Source organism: Schistocerca americana, chromosome 3, assembly GCF_021461395.2.
Source record: "Schistocerca americana isolate TAMUIC-IGC-003095 chromosome 3, iqSchAmer2.1, whole genome shotgun sequence".
NCBI classification, from domain to species: Eukaryota; Metazoa; Arthropoda; class Insecta; order Orthoptera; family Acrididae; genus Schistocerca; species Schistocerca americana.
Genome location: NC_060121.1, coordinates 925,754,159 through 925,769,759, shown reverse-complemented (window position 1 = coordinate 925,769,759; position 15,601 = coordinate 925,754,159). Strand labels below are relative to the sequence as shown.

The window sequence follows — 15,601 nt, the reverse complement described above, 5'->3', positions numbered from 1 at the left end:
CCTCCCTGTGCAGTTTATTTAGTATCAAATCAACTATTACTTAACACCTCAGGATGTATACTATCAAAGTGATCTCTTCTTTCTGTCAAGTTGTGCCATAAATATATTTTGTACCCAATTCAGTTGAGAACTTGTTCATTAGTTATCTGTTGTACCCATTTAATTTTCAGCATTCTTCTGTAGCACAATATTGCAAAAACTTCTACCCTCCCTTTGTGTCAATTTTTCATTATATATGTTTAATTTCTTTACAAGGCTACACACAAAATCCCCCCCCCCCCAGAAAAGATTTCCTAACAATTAAATTTGTGTTCATTGTTAACAGATTTCTCTTATTCAGAAACACGTTTCTTGCTATTGCCAATCTGCATTTTATATGCTCTTTACTTTGGATATTGTCAGTCACTTTGCTGCTCTAATAGAAATATTTGTCCACTACTTTTAATGTCTCTTTTTTTCCTAATCTTACTCCCTTGGCATCACCTGATTTCATTTAATTATACACATTAACCCTGTGCCACTTTTCTGGTGTTTATCTTGTAACTCCTACATCTACATGGATACTCTGCAAATTGCATTTAAGTGCCTGGCAGAGGGTTCATTGAACCATCTTCACAATTCTCTATTTTTTCCAATCTCCTATACTGTGCAGGAAGAATGAACACCTATATCTTTCCATACAAACTGTGATATTCCTTATGTTATTGTGGTAGTCGTTTCTCCCTATGTAGGTTGGTGTCAACAAATATTTTCATATTCTTTTCAAGACACTGTCCATTCCATTTTACTGATTTTCCAAGTTCTTTGCTGCTACAGACAGAATTACAATGTTATCTGTAAACCTTAAGATTTTATTTCAGCTCCCTGAAATTAAGTTCCCTTACCAAGCTTCTCCTTGGCTTCTTTACTGCTTGCTCATTGTACAGACTGAATAACATGGGGGACAGGCAACAACACTGCCTCACACTCTTCTCAGGTACTATGTGTCCTTTGACCCTTGTAACTATGGTCTTGTCCTGTTCAAGTTGTAGATAACCTCCCACCCCATCTATTTTATTCCAGCTGTCTTCAGAATTTAAGAGTGTGTTCCAGTTAACACAGTCAAAAGCTGTCTCTAAATCTACTACTGCTAGAAGTATGAGTTAACATCTTTTTTCAGGCTTTCTTTTAAAGTAAGTCAAAGAGTCAATATTTCTTTGCATATTGCTACATTCCTCCAGAATCCAAATTGTTTTTCTGAATGATTAGTTTCTGCCAGTCTTTCCACTTTTCTGTAAATAATTTGTGCTAGTAATTTGCTATCGTGGCCCATTAAAGTTCTTGTTGAAGCCTGAGGATATTTCACTTGCCTCATATCTCTTGCATATCCGGTGGAGTAGTTTTGTTATGGTTGCTCCTCCCAAAGATCTCAATAATTCTGAAGGAATGTTATCAATTCCAGGTGCCTTGTTTGAACTTAGATCTATCAGTGCTCTGTCAAGTGCTTTTAGTAATATGGATTTTATCTTTCCCATAGCCATGAATGCTTCTACAACATCACCAGTAAATTATCGTCAGAATGCACTTTTGCTCCTGGAAGTGTGTTGCAGTGTAAAATATGGCTTTGAAATCCCTGTATACTATGTATAATCTGTCTGAAACACTTCAAGTGTCTCCAGGTCTCTTCCACATATCCTTTCATGATTCTTATACCAAGTGTTAGAAATGATTAAAGTTTGGTCTGTGTAAAATTCTACCCAGTCTATGTTCTCCCACATTTTTTTCTCCTCCTCGTTTTCCTACTGTCAGATTTCAGTCCCTGTCACAGTTAAATGTCCCGTAACAAATTGAAGAATTTCTTGTATCTCATCGTATATTCTTTCACTCCCTTAAGCATCTATGGAACTTGGAGGCATATTTTCAGCATCTGTGCAACTAATAGGTGTTTAAAGCAATACTACTGGGGTGGAAATTGGTTTGATAATGTATTCACTGTGCTGTTCACCTGCATTTCCGTTATACATTATTAGACTTACTCCTGATTTACCCCTATTTCATTTTGTGTTAATTAGCCTGTATTCAGCTTACCATAAATTGTGGTTCTCCCAGCCACCATTCTTTACTAATTCCCACTGTATCTACCTTCAACCTATTCATTTTTCTTTTTCAGTTCCCTACCCTACTTATCTGATTAACAGATCTAACGTTCCAAGTTCCAACCCATAGTACCCTAGATTTGCTTTTCCTGATTACAACTTTCTCCTGTGTAGTTTGTTGCCTCAAGATTCAAGTGAAGCACTATTTTACCTCTGGAATATTCTGCTTGAGGGGATGCCATTATCATTAGATCTGCCATGTCCTCAGGAAATATGTCAGCTGTACTTTCCTCTTGCTTTGAGCTGTTCATAGTAACAATATAGGGAGATTGTGTTGGCTAATGTTATAAGGCCAGATGAGTCAATCATCCAGACTGTTACCCATGCAATTACTGAAAGTACCTTTGCCCCTCTTTAGGAACTATATGTTATTTTGGCTTCCCCATAGATAGTCCTCCAATGTGGTTGCACCTAAGGTACAGCTATCTATATATCATTGAGGCAAACAAATCATCCCTTGGTTACAAGGTCCATCCTAAATGCTGTTCCCTCTTTCACTTATAATTCTCTCACTGTCATCCTGTAGTCTCTGTGAGGAAGCGAAGTTGTAGGTTTGGATCACTTAATCTGCATATATCAAGGATTTTATATTATATCCTGTGATACCACTATGTCCAAAGAATATCAAAGAGACATGTACTCCAGTTACTGGCGTAGATGATCACTCATTTGACTCCCAGCCTGTAAAGTTGAGAATTGAAAGGTATGGATCAGAAGACAGAATGAGCCAAAATATGTAACAAATAGCAATAAATTTATTTTACAATCTTGGTGGAAATTAGATTTTAACACATTGTAACATTCTTTCAACTAAATTTGAGTGTAAGGGTTGCCCTAAGCTGCATTTTCTGGGTGTTCTTTGTTAGTTTGTTACACTTAAATGTTTCAGTACATCCTCCAGATGTACCTCACAAAAATAATAATAACCTGTTCAACTCTCAAACTCTCACCAAAATTGTAATTGATTATCAAGAATATTTGCAAATTTGCATGAAATTCGAATAGCTTACTATGATTTATCAAATGTGGAAGTGAGGTTTTGTGGAAACAATATCAGTAAGGATTCTGAAATTCTGTACTTTTACACCATGCACTCTGAAGAAGTTGATTTCAGGTTTGCAGTGGAGCTTTATCAGGAAGTGATGTGGTGTTATGACTGCACCCAGACTGTAAAGGACTGATGCCTAAAACTTTACATGTTGGTCATATGATAAAAACCTAAACAATAAATTAAATTATAGCAAAAACATGGGGCATTTGTATCTCTGGCAACTTTTTCAATTATTATGAGTGATACTGAATCTCTACACATCTTTGGTGACAAACACCTTGTTTCACTGGAAGTTCCTGTGTGCTAGACCATACCCCATTTCCTTCTACTAACACAACACTACTGCATAGCACCCAAAAAGCTTCCCTTGCGTTAGTTTATTCCTTAAGTAATTGCACAGGAGCGTGTGTAGTGTGGCTAGAAACATCAAAATTTCAAGTCCCTGAGTTGGTACAAATGTCTTTAAGCAAAAATCGAACACTGGAAACTCCAGGTGGGAATATCAACAACGTAGGAAAAGAGAGATTGCTATTTACCTTAAAGAAGACTTGCAGACTGGCACAGTTAAAACACACATACATAAAGCTTTTGCCCACAGCCTCCGTTAGTAAAACACACACACACACACACACACACACACACACACACACACACACACACACACACATACAAGCAAGCAAGCACACCTCATGCACACATGACTGCCAGCTCCAGCATCTCAGGCTGGAATGTAACATCAAGTGGGATGCAACCAACAGCTTGAAGGGGGTGGGGAAGGGGAAGAGAAAGATATAGTAGCAAATGTCAAATTATTCACCTTGCACCTGATGTGGTTTTAATAAATTTGGCTGGCTTCTAAACTGACTGAAAAATGTAAATTTGCAAGTGAGGCTGGCTGCTAGGGGATACATTTCTTCAGTAGATAACTGTTTAAACAACATAACCACTAGTAGCCTGTCCTTTCAGAATAATGTAACCCACCTATTTGCTTATTGCAGATGGCAGTCATATTAAGATTGTGTTTTTATTTTTTAAGAACACCAACTAGTTTACTGGACAAGACTTTGACTTGCTATACTTCTGATTCCATTTCTCTCTTTATGCAGCTGAATCATTTGTTGGCAAGGGGTTGGTTGTAAAAGGCATACGGAGACATGCAAGAGCAAGACACGGCTTAGTGGAGTACTTTCACTGTCATTACTTTGTACGGCTGGAGGAAGGGAAGCCTCCAGAACACTATTATCCATATCAACGAGAACTCTCAGGTCAGGAATTACTGGACAAGTGGCTGACTAAGATGCGGAGCAGGAAGATCACCAACTCATTGTAGGAGGCAGGTATGTATCACCAAATAAATGTATGAGGAGGGAATATAGTGTGTTGTCACCTACAGTTCATTTACCATACTGCATTGTACCATCAGAAAGCAGGAATAAAGAAAAAGAGAACTATTGAAATCATATTATTTGCAGTTACACACTACATGGTCTAAAAACACAAGTTGCATTTTGAATTGTAGGAACCTGAGCTTTCTCTGCTAACTATGCAGGTTGTTGTGAAGTTGGCCATAGCTCCTGGTGTTAAAATGCATCGAACTCTAGTATGATATTTACTCATACTATTTTTAAACAAGTAGTCAAGAAGTTTCACATCTGACAATTATAATTTTACTTTATTTGATTTCAAGATGTGCTACATTTCCCAGTACATTCCACTTACACAGTTGGGCTGGAATGTTAAGACTTGTTGATAGTGTAAACCAAACTGAACAAAATAAGAACTGCAACTGTGCAGTTCTTGTAAAATACCATGTAATTCTGTAAGAAATTGTTATCATACAAATACAGGTCTAACTGCACAACATATACTGGAATGAAAATTATTGAATGTTCTGGAGCTACTGTGAAGAAAACAACTTCCAGAAATGATAAAACAATACTGCTAAAGCTGAAAGACAATTTTGAGCTCTCTAAGTCAATAATGAGAATTAATTCCATATCGGTACCCATTTTGAAAATACTTGATGTTGTACAAAAAATTATAAATGCAACAAAATATGCAAAAAAATAAGATACTGGGAATGAACATTGGACATATTTGTTGTGTATAAGCCTCTAGTCACATTAATGGCCTCAATTCAATGAGGTAGCCTAAAAGTTGCTTCATGTGCACTGTATCGAGCTGAAGCCACTCATCAATGATTAGGCCCTGTGGAGCTGTCATATTATGAGGCTGTTGACTGCTGCATTTCACCTGCTATGGGATTATTTAGCATAGTCAAGACAAGGCTGTTGTCATCTAGGAAGATGAGTGTATCCACTGCATACTCACCATAAAAATGCAGGAAAATGAGCAACACTTGGTCACTGAGAATGTTGAAATATACATTCTGGTTCATTTTCATGGTAAACTGAATGACTAGACCCAAGTCATGTTCTGGGGGGGGGGGGGGGGGGGGAGGGGAGGGGGGGGGGGGATCATCACAGAACCATCTCTGGCCTGAACCACATCCTCCACATGCTGAAGGTTAAATGCTTCATTGGACCGTTGGTGCAATCAGTACCTTGCATCATTTGAAAAGAGGCAAAATAGTGACTTGTCACAGCACATTACATGCCTCCTGTCAATTGCTGTACAGTTTCCGTGTTGTTTGTCCCATTGAAGTTTAGCTTTATGTGCTGCTGTGAGCCATGGTCTTTATGGTCTTTGTATTGTACTTGATGCCAGAAGCCTGTAGCATGCAGTTCCCTTCACTAAGGGAAACTAGTTTAGATGACCTTGCTTTCACCAGTAAGGGAACCATGTCGGGTTTGAAATTAACTGTCACTAGTGAATGTGGCAGTGCTTCAGAATTGCTAGTTTTGTATGGGAATTGGACACATGTCCTAATCTCCCCCCTCCCCCCCCCCCCCCCTCTATCTCTCACTCTGTCCATCTCCTCCTCCTCCTCCATCCCTCTGTCAATCTACTTCTTCCACATCTCTCTGTTCATTTCCTGTTCCCTCCCCCCTCCTCCATGCTAACCATCTCCTCTTTCCCCCTCTCTCTGGCCTTTAGCTTAGTCTAATGTTAATACAATTCAGATCCTGTAGTAGTTGTGTTGTTATGGTCTTCAGTCCAGAGACTGGTTTGATGCAGCTCTCCATGCTACTCTATTCTGTGCAAGCTTCTTCATCTCCCAGTACTTACTGCAACCTACATCCTTCTGATCTGCTTAGTGTATTCATCTCTAGGTCTCCCTCTACAATTTTTACCCTTCACACTGCCCTCCAATGCTAAATTTGTGATCCCTTGGTGCCTCAGAACATGTCCTACCAACCGGTCTCTTCTTCTTGTCAAGTTGTGCCACAAACTCCTCTTCTCCGCAATTCTATTCAATACCTCCTCATTAGTTATGTGATCTACCCATCTAATCTTAATCATTCTTCTGTGGCACCACATTTCGAAAGCTTCTATTCTCTTCTTGTCCAAACTATTTATCGTCCATGTTTCACTTCCATACATGGCTGCACTCCATACAAATACTTTCAGAAAGGACTTCCTGACACTTAAATCTATACTCGATGTCAACAAATTTCTCTTCTTCAGAAACGCTTTCCTTGCCATTGCCAGTCTACATTTTATATGCTCTCTACTTCGACCATCATCAGTTATTTTGCTCCACAAATAGCAAAACTCCTTTACTACTTTAAGTGTCTTATTTCCTAATCTAATCCCCTCAGCATCACCTGACTTCATTCGACTACATTCCATTATCCTCGTTTTGCTTTTGTTGATGTTCATCTTATATCCTCCTTTCAAGACACTGTCCATTCCGTTCAACTGCTCTTCCAAGTCCTTTGCTGTCTCTGACAGAATTACAATGGCATCGGCGAACCTCAGAGTTTTTATTTCTTCTCCATGGATTTTAATTCCAACTCCGAATTTTTCTTTTGTTTTCTTTACTGCTTGCTGAATATACAGATTGAATAACATCAGGGAGAGGCTACAACCCTGTCTCACTCCCTTCCCAACCACTACTTCCCTTTCATGCCCCTCGACTCTTATAACTGCCATCTGGTTTCTGTACAAATTGTAAATAGCCTTTCGCTCCCTGTATTTTACCCCTGCCACCTTTAGAAATGCTAGAAACGTAGGTTTGCCTTTCCTTAATCTAGCTTCTAAGATAAGTCGTAGGGTCAGTATTGCCTCACGTGTTCCAAATTGATCTTCCCTGAGGTCAGCTTCTACCAGTTTTTCCATTCGTCTGTAAAGAATTCACGTCAGTATTTTGCAGCCGTGGCTTATTAAACTGCAGTTCGGTAATTTTCACATATGTCAAAACCTGCTTCCTTTGGGATTGGAATTATTATATTCTTCTTGAAGTCTGAGGGTATTTCACCTGTCTCATACATCTTGCTCACCAGATGGTAGAGTTTTGTCAGAACTGGCTTTCCCAAGGCCGTCAGTAGTTCTAATGGAATGTTGTCTACTCCCGGGGCCTTGTTTCGACTCAGGTCTTTCAGTGCTCTGTCAAACTCTTCACGCAGTAACATATCTCCCATTTCATCTTCATCTACATCCTCTTCCATTTCCATAATATTATCCTCAAGTACATCACCCTTGTATAGACCCTCTATATACTCCTTCCACCTTTCTGCTTTCCCTTCTTTTCTTAGAACTGGGTTTCCATCTGATCTCTTGATATTCATACAATCGGTTCTATTTTCTCCAAAGGTCTCTTTAATTTTCCTGTAGGCAGTATCTATCTTACCCCTAGTGAGATAAGCCTCTAGATCCTTACATTTATCCTCTAGCCATCCCTGCTTAGCCACTTTGCACTTCCTGTCGATCTCATTTTTGTGACGTTTGTATTCCTTTTTGCCTGCTTCGTTTACTGCATTTTTATATTTTCTCCTTTCATCAATTAAATTCAATATTTCTTCTGTTACCCAAGGATTTCTACTAGCCCTTGTCTTTTTACCTACTTGGTCCTCTGCTGCCTTCACTACTTCATCCCTCAGAGCTACCCATTCTTCTTCTAGTGTATTTCTTTCCCCCATTCCTGTCAATTGTTCCCTTATGCTCTCCCTGAAACTCTGTACAACCTCTGGTTTAGTCAGTTTATCTAGGTCCCATCTCCTTAAATTCCCACCTTTTTGCAGTTTCTTCAGTTTTAATCTACAGTTCATAACCAATAGATTGTGGTCAGAGTCACATCTGCCCCTGGAAATGTCTTACAATTCAAAACGTTGTTCCTACATCTTTGTCTTACCATTATATAATCTATCTGATACCTTCTAGTATCTCCAGGATTCTTCCATGTGTAAACCTTCTTTTATGATTCTTGAACCAAGTGTTAGCTATGATTAAGTTGTGCTCTGTGCAAAATTCTACCAGACGGCTTCCTCTTTCATTTCTTACCCCCCAATCCATATTCACCTAGTATGTTTCCTTCTCTCCCTTTTCCTACTCTCGAATTCCAGTCACCCATGACTACTAAATTTTCGTCTCCCTTCACTACCTGAATAATTTCTTTTATCTCATCATACATTTCTTCATCATCTGCAGAACTAGTTGGCATACAAACTTGTACTACTGTAGTAGGCATGGGCTTCGTGTCTATCTTGGCCACAATAATGCGTTCACTATGCTGTTTGTAGTAGCTTACCCGCACTCCTATTTTTTTATTCATTATTAAACCTACTCCTGCATTACCCCTATTTGATTTTGTATTTATAACCCTGCATTCACCTGACCAAAAGTCTTATTCCTCCTGCCACCGAACTTCACTAATTCCACTATATCTAACTTTAACCTATCCATTTCCCTTTTTAAATTTTCTAACCTACCTGCTCGATTAAGAGATCTGTCATTCCACGCTCCGATCCGTAGAACGACATCCTCCTGAGTAGTCCCCGCCCGGAGATCCGAATGGGGGACTATTTTACCTCTGGAATATTTTAGCCAAGAGGACGCCTTCTTTATTTAACCATACAGTAAAGCTGCATGCCCTCGGGAAAAATTACGGCCGTAGTTTCCCCTTGCTCTCTGTAGTAGTATTCTAATCATAAGCTGATAAGACAGAATACAATCTTCCGTTTTCTGTGAAAATGGACTGCGAGGCAGAAAACGGAACAACACATTGTTGTGCATACAATTTTTGTTTAAAAATATGTTTAACGAGAAAGACTACATGTAAGAGAAACAATTTGTCTAACATTTTAAACGCCCTGCTACTTTCTTTCTTGCGGTTGTTTTTAACAGAAAACCTGTACATTTTGTGTGTGTGTTTGTGTGTAAACAAACACAAACATACACACAAAATGCAAGTTTTCGCAACAAACAGTTGCTTCATCAGGAAAGAGGGAAGGAGAGGGAAAGACGAAAGGATGTGGGTTTTAAGGGAGAGGGTAAGGAGTCATTCCAATCCCGGGAACGGAAAGACTTACCTTAGGGGGAAAAAAGGACAGGTATACACTCGCACACACACACATATCCATCCACACATACACAGACACAAGCAGACATTTATCTGCTTGTGTCTGTGTATGTGCGGATGGATATGTGTGTGTATGCGAGTGTATACCTGTCCTTTTTTCCCCCTAAGGTAAGTCTTTCCGCCCCCGGGATTGGAATGACTCCTTACCCTCTCCCTTAAAACCCACATCCTTTCGTCTTTCCCTCTTTCCTGATGAAGCAACTGTTGGTTCCGAAAGCTGGAATTTTGTGTGTATGTTTGTGTTTGTTTGTGTGTCTATCGACCTGCCAGTGGTTTCGTTTGGTAAGTCACATCATCTTTGTTTTTAGATATATTTTTCCCATGTGGAATGTTTGACATAAATCACTCAATAACTTTGAGATTTTTAGTAAAAACATTTTCTCTTCGTATATCACATATTATATATATCAAAATATGTAGCCTATGCCTGCCTGAATGTTCATTAAAGTATTGTGTAATAATTTGAAGTTACTCAGCTAAGAACTTTTTGAGATTTTTGGTAATAATGTTAAATGATGATTTATCTCTATCTAGTAGTATATACTGACAAGTTCTGATGTTTCCCTCCAGTCTGTGTTGGCTGTGATCTGTTTACGACCACCAACTTTGCACTGTGTTACATGGCTGTGAATGTTATATAATTCATTGTAGACATGATAACATGATAACTTCCTTCTGCCACTCTGTTGTGTCTCCATGTTGACAGATCTTAATGTGCTGATTCCATACATCTGACTGGCACTTACACAACACTTCACTGGCATGACTTACGTCAGTGGTGAGAATCACATGACTGCCTGATAACTGGCCTACGCCATATACAAACAATGGACACACTGCGTTGGAATATCAGCAATATTAGGAAAAGAATAGAATGCTGATCATCCAAAGATAACTCATATAGTTGCAGACAGGTGCAATGAAAAGACTGTTAACATTACAACTTTCGGCAGAAGCCTTCTTTGGTAAAGAAAACACGCACACATTGACTCAAGCAAGCATACCTCATGCATACATGACAACTCAAAGAGGATTGCAATTGTCATGTGAATAGCAATGTGGAGTGGGGTGGGAAGGGGGAGGGATAGCAGGGTATTGGGGGAGGGGGAGTGCTGTCTTGTGGGAGTTCATAGACCAGAGATTGTCAGACGCAGTGTCGGGAGGTGAGGTATGTGGGAAAAATATGGGGAGCAGAAAAGGGGAGGAGTACGGAAGGGAAAAGGATGAGCGGGTAAATTGGGTATGTGTGACACACAGAGAGGGGAAGGGAATGTGAGAAGGTAAAAGATGATAGGACAAGGGGATAGAAACTGTTGGGTGGAGGGTGTGGGCACAGAAGATTACCTTAGTCTGAGGCCAGGAAAATTTCAGGAGTGGAGAATGTGTTGTAAGGTGAACTCCCACCTGTGCAGTTCAGAAATGCTGGTTGTGGAGGGGGAGGATCCAGATGGCTTGGGTTCTGAAGCAGCCATTGAAATGAAGCAGGTTGTCTTCAGCTGCATGCTGTGCTGGAGGGTGGTCCACTTTGCTCTTAGCCATAGTTTGTCTGTGGCTTTTTTCCCTGGTGGACAGCTGGTTGTTAGTCACACCAACATAAGAAGCTGTACGAGAGTGTTGGGTGAATGGCTTGAGCAGGACTTGCACGTGGATGTTGCTCAGGGGTAAGGATCAAGATGGGAGTGGCGTAATGATAGACTAGGATGTTGAGGAGGTTGGGTGGGCAATGGAACACCACTGTAAGAGAGGTGGGAATGATCCCGGGTAGGATGTCCTTCATTTCGGGGAATGATAATAGATACTCAAAAGTCCTGACGAAGGATGATATTAAGTTCTTCCACTCCGAAGTGTAATTAGGTGACAACGGGGATACTCTTTTGTAGCTAGCTCTTGGAGGTGGAGGGATGCATAGAGAAATGGCATGGGAAATCTGTTTGAGGACTAGATCTGGGGGATGGTGCCAGTCTGTGAAGGCTTTGGTGAGATCTTCAGCATATTGGGAAAAAGCTGTACATGAGGCATTTTTTGGTGTGGAAGGGATGGCGGCTGTCAAGATGTAGGTACTGTTAGCGGTTGGTAGGTTTGGTGTGGATGGAGGTGTGGGTGGAGCTGTCAGAGAGGAGGAGGTCAATGTCCAGGACTGTGTTGAGGCCAGTTGAAATGGATGGGGGAGAAGGTGTAGAGGTTGTGAAGGGATGAGGATTGGATGCCTTGGCCCTGGGTCCAGATCATGAAGATATCATCAGTGAATTTGACTCAGACCAGGAGTTTGGAGTTTTGGGAGGCTAGGAATATTTCCTCTAGGTGGTCTATAAACAGATTGGTGTATGAGGGTGTCATACAGGTGCCAAAGCTGTGCTGTAGATTTGTTTGCATACCTTCCTATCAAAGGAGAAGTAGATAAACGTTTGGATAAAAATGGTTAGATGGATAAGAATTGAGGTATTGGGTATGGAGTCTGAAAGATGTTGGGGAAGGTAGTTTCCAATTGTGGTAGGGCCATTGGCATGAGAAATGTTGGTGTGTAGGGAAGTAGCATCAACAGTGACTAGTAGGGAACCAGGAGGCTGAGAGGTGGAGAGTTTTTACATTCTCTCCTCTTTGTGTGCCGCCCTCTGTCAATGCCTATCCTTTCCTTTTCTGCTCCCGGTTTTTTACCCCACAAGGCACCTCCTGATGCTGTGTTGGGCAGTCTAGTGTTGGGCAGTCTCTAGTCCCTGCATGCGCCACCAGACTGTGCTCTTCTCTCCTGCTACCTGTACCCTGCTATCCCTCCCTCTTCCCCATACCAAGGCAGATTGCTATTCATATGACAGTCACATTCTGGTCAGGGCTAGTGGTCATATGAGTGTGGTGAGGTTTGCTTGCTTGTGTGAATGTGTGTGTGGTTTCTTTGCTGAAGAAGGCTTTGGCCAAAAGCTATAATGTGTAACAGTTTTTTCGTTGTGCCTGTCTGCAACTCAGTGTGTCATCTTTACAGTGAGTAGCAGTCTATCCTTATCTTAATATTGTTGCTACACCATCTACAGTGCTTCAAAGTGATCAGTGTGCTCTTTCTTTTGGGGAAGGGGATGGGAGAGGTGATTTTTATTTTGTTTGGTGAGCTTATGTTGTTACCTCTGCCTTGATGTTATATTCAGTCCTTACACAATACTTTTGTTAGAGTTTCTGCCCCTGTAATTAAATGATTACTTGCTATTCAGATAGATGATAAAGATATTTTTTACAGCTATAACTCCAAACAGTATCATTAGACCCATATATATTATATTTCAAATTTTTGTTTCAGATCTTCACCATACTTGCAGTATCAGAAGTTGCATTCTGCTTTTCTTACACCACAGTCCTGAAAAATATTCTTGTAAATATAATATTTATAATAAAAGTATATTGAAAAACTTACGAGCTTAATACATTAAACAGTAGTTATTCTTAATCTTTGACCTTGACACTGTCACCCTTTGGCTTTTACAAATTGCATCCATAAAGTTGTAACTGGATTTTACAGATTCACAGATAATGGCCCAGGAATCTCCACCAACAAAGAAATGTTCATCTCTTGGTTTTTGTGTACAATAGAGAGGGATGGGAGTATTTTCACAACAGAAACTTGGTGATCCACAGCTTCTCGATGCTGTTCACCAGACCTGCAGATGAACACTCTAGGTGATAAATTCATTGCCATTGACCACTTATGTAATGTTTATGGCTGATGTGATGTCACGTTTTAGTGCACATATATTCAGTTTTTTTGTTAGTTGGTGAAGCCAATGAATGTGAGAGTAAAAGAACCTAGTTGTGTGGAGAAACTGATCTGTAGCTTTGTTCGAGGCTTAGGTTAGGTTGGAAGGTGACAGTTTGGTTATGAGTTGCCAAAGCTAATGAATGTGAAGCAAGAAAACTCTGATTGTGGTGACACACTGGTCTGTAGTTTAGACCATTTGAGAAAATCACTACTGATGTCCTGTTACAGTCACCATGTTGTTTATGGCATTTGTCACAGGTTTCCTAGGTCATTAGTTAAAGCCAACGACTCGTATCAAATATTTCTCTTTATCCTCACTTTCAGAGGACAGCCTTTCAATACGAAACACACACACTCCAAGAGACTCTCAAGGGCATGGGTGTCAGAGAGTCTGGAGTTTCACATCTGTATTCACAATTGATGCAGCAGGATAGACCATTGCTAAAAGCAGTGTCATGAATGGGAAGCTTTTTCAGGTAATGTGCATAATGGTGATCTGTGTGACTGCTCAAAAGCTACATGTAAAGCACGGTGTGCAATATTTTTTCTAGTGCCAAGCAACTAGCCACAGAATTAAACATACAAGTCACTATATCGGCGATAGTCTCATCTCACAAAACCATTTAAATGCTGTCTCAGCAGAACAAAATTTGTGCTCAGATGGGCTGAATGCAAGGTGCATAAATGTAAAAAGCCCAAGCAAAAGGGGAAGAAGCCAACCTAGTGTGATGGTGAGTGAGCAAGAAAATAAGGGAGAGATGAATCATCGTGCACTAGGTAGGCTCAACTGCAGACAGGACAAAGAATATCTAAGAATGGCCCCAAAAAACTTGTGATTTAGGTGGCTGTCAACAACACTCTTCCAGGCAGTCCGCTGCACTGGTTGCCATGGGGTGTTGGTGGGAAATGAAACACTGTACTCAGTGAAATCACCCCACTTTGCAGGGGAGCTCCCTGTGTGCTGACATGGTAACACCACATTAAACCATCATCATACTAGATCCAAATGGCAATTACTCTGCCCACCCAAAAAGTTCCAAGACTCATTTTATTCTCAGTGTACAAATGACATCAGCAAAGTAGCTACAATGGCAGCTTGAATTAAAAACTCTAAACAACAGATGTGCATTCAGTCAGTTGTGATCGGGCAGGGGTAGGTAGTGGGCATGCTACTGTAGTGTGCCAACATTGTTGTGTCACAAATCACAGCAGAGCATCATTTCTAAGTCAATTGTTCAAGATACTTTCCAGAATGTTTTGAAGATGAGAAAGGTGTGTGGAAACTATGTCCTGCACACCTCGACTCCTCCTGTGACTTGATTGAAATGCAAAATGCAAACAATTTGTGCCTAGAAAAAATTGTCACAGGTGGTGAGACTTAGTGTTGTCAGTAAGAACCTGCCAAAAAACAACAAAGTTCTGAAATCCACATGAAGGGTCAACACTTTGATTACAAACCAACTTTCAAGCCAATGTGACACTTAAAATGAATAACATCCCAAAGGACTTTTTTGAAAACTTCGCATGTTTATTTAAACATTCTGTGCATTGTAATCAAGTGGGGGGGGGGGGGGGGGGGGACTGTGTAGAACTCCTGAAGTATTAAAACCATCTTAATGTTTTTTTGTTAATCCAGCCTCAAAACTTTGTGGAGTGGTGGGGTGTTGAACAGGTGATTGAAGTTTTTTTGAATATTTGTGAAAGGTTTTAAATTTGATATTCATGCAGATATTGAACATAGAACTGAACAACGAGAAATCAGTATGTTATGATGAAATATCATCAAAATTTGTTTTCAAACTGTGTGTCTCCATAGCTTCCAAGTTGATCTCAGATTCATTTTTGGATTATCAGTGGAGGTTTACACAAACATTGGTTGAGTGAAACATCTGGAAAAATCTATATTCCTATCCTGCACATTTGCATTTAAGAGGTAAGACAGCACTTTTAACCATTATGTACCGGTATCATTTGATAACTTTTATTTTAATAACTGTACCAGAAGCTTCAAATAAGGAATGCACATAATGCACATATGCCCTGAAACTGCATATTTTCATAGTTCACAAGTTGTAATACAAAAGCCAGAAAATATAGTATTTTAGCTTTGTGAGTTTTATTCCAATGTGGCATCAGCTCTTTTCAGTGTGGCATGTAAAGTGGTTTTGCAATATATTGCTTCACATTTCGTA

General features: G+C 40.0%; 1 protein-coding gene across 1 annotated transcript in view; it reads left to right on the top strand.

The window, feature by feature from the left end:
* Positions 1-13,066, top strand: part of LOC124606732 (39S ribosomal protein L22, mitochondrial) — a 55,000-nt gene extending 41,934 nt beyond the window's left edge. The window contains exons 4-5 of the mRNA XM_047138764.1: positions 4,293-4,523; positions 12,954-13,066. Coding sequence (XP_046994720.1) covers positions 4,293-4,516 — 224 coding nt within the window. The 3' untranslated portion in view covers positions 4,517-4,523; positions 12,954-13,066. The remainder of the gene's footprint in view (positions 1-4,292; positions 4,524-12,953) is intronic.
* Positions 13,067-15,601: the final 2,535 nt, after the last annotated feature.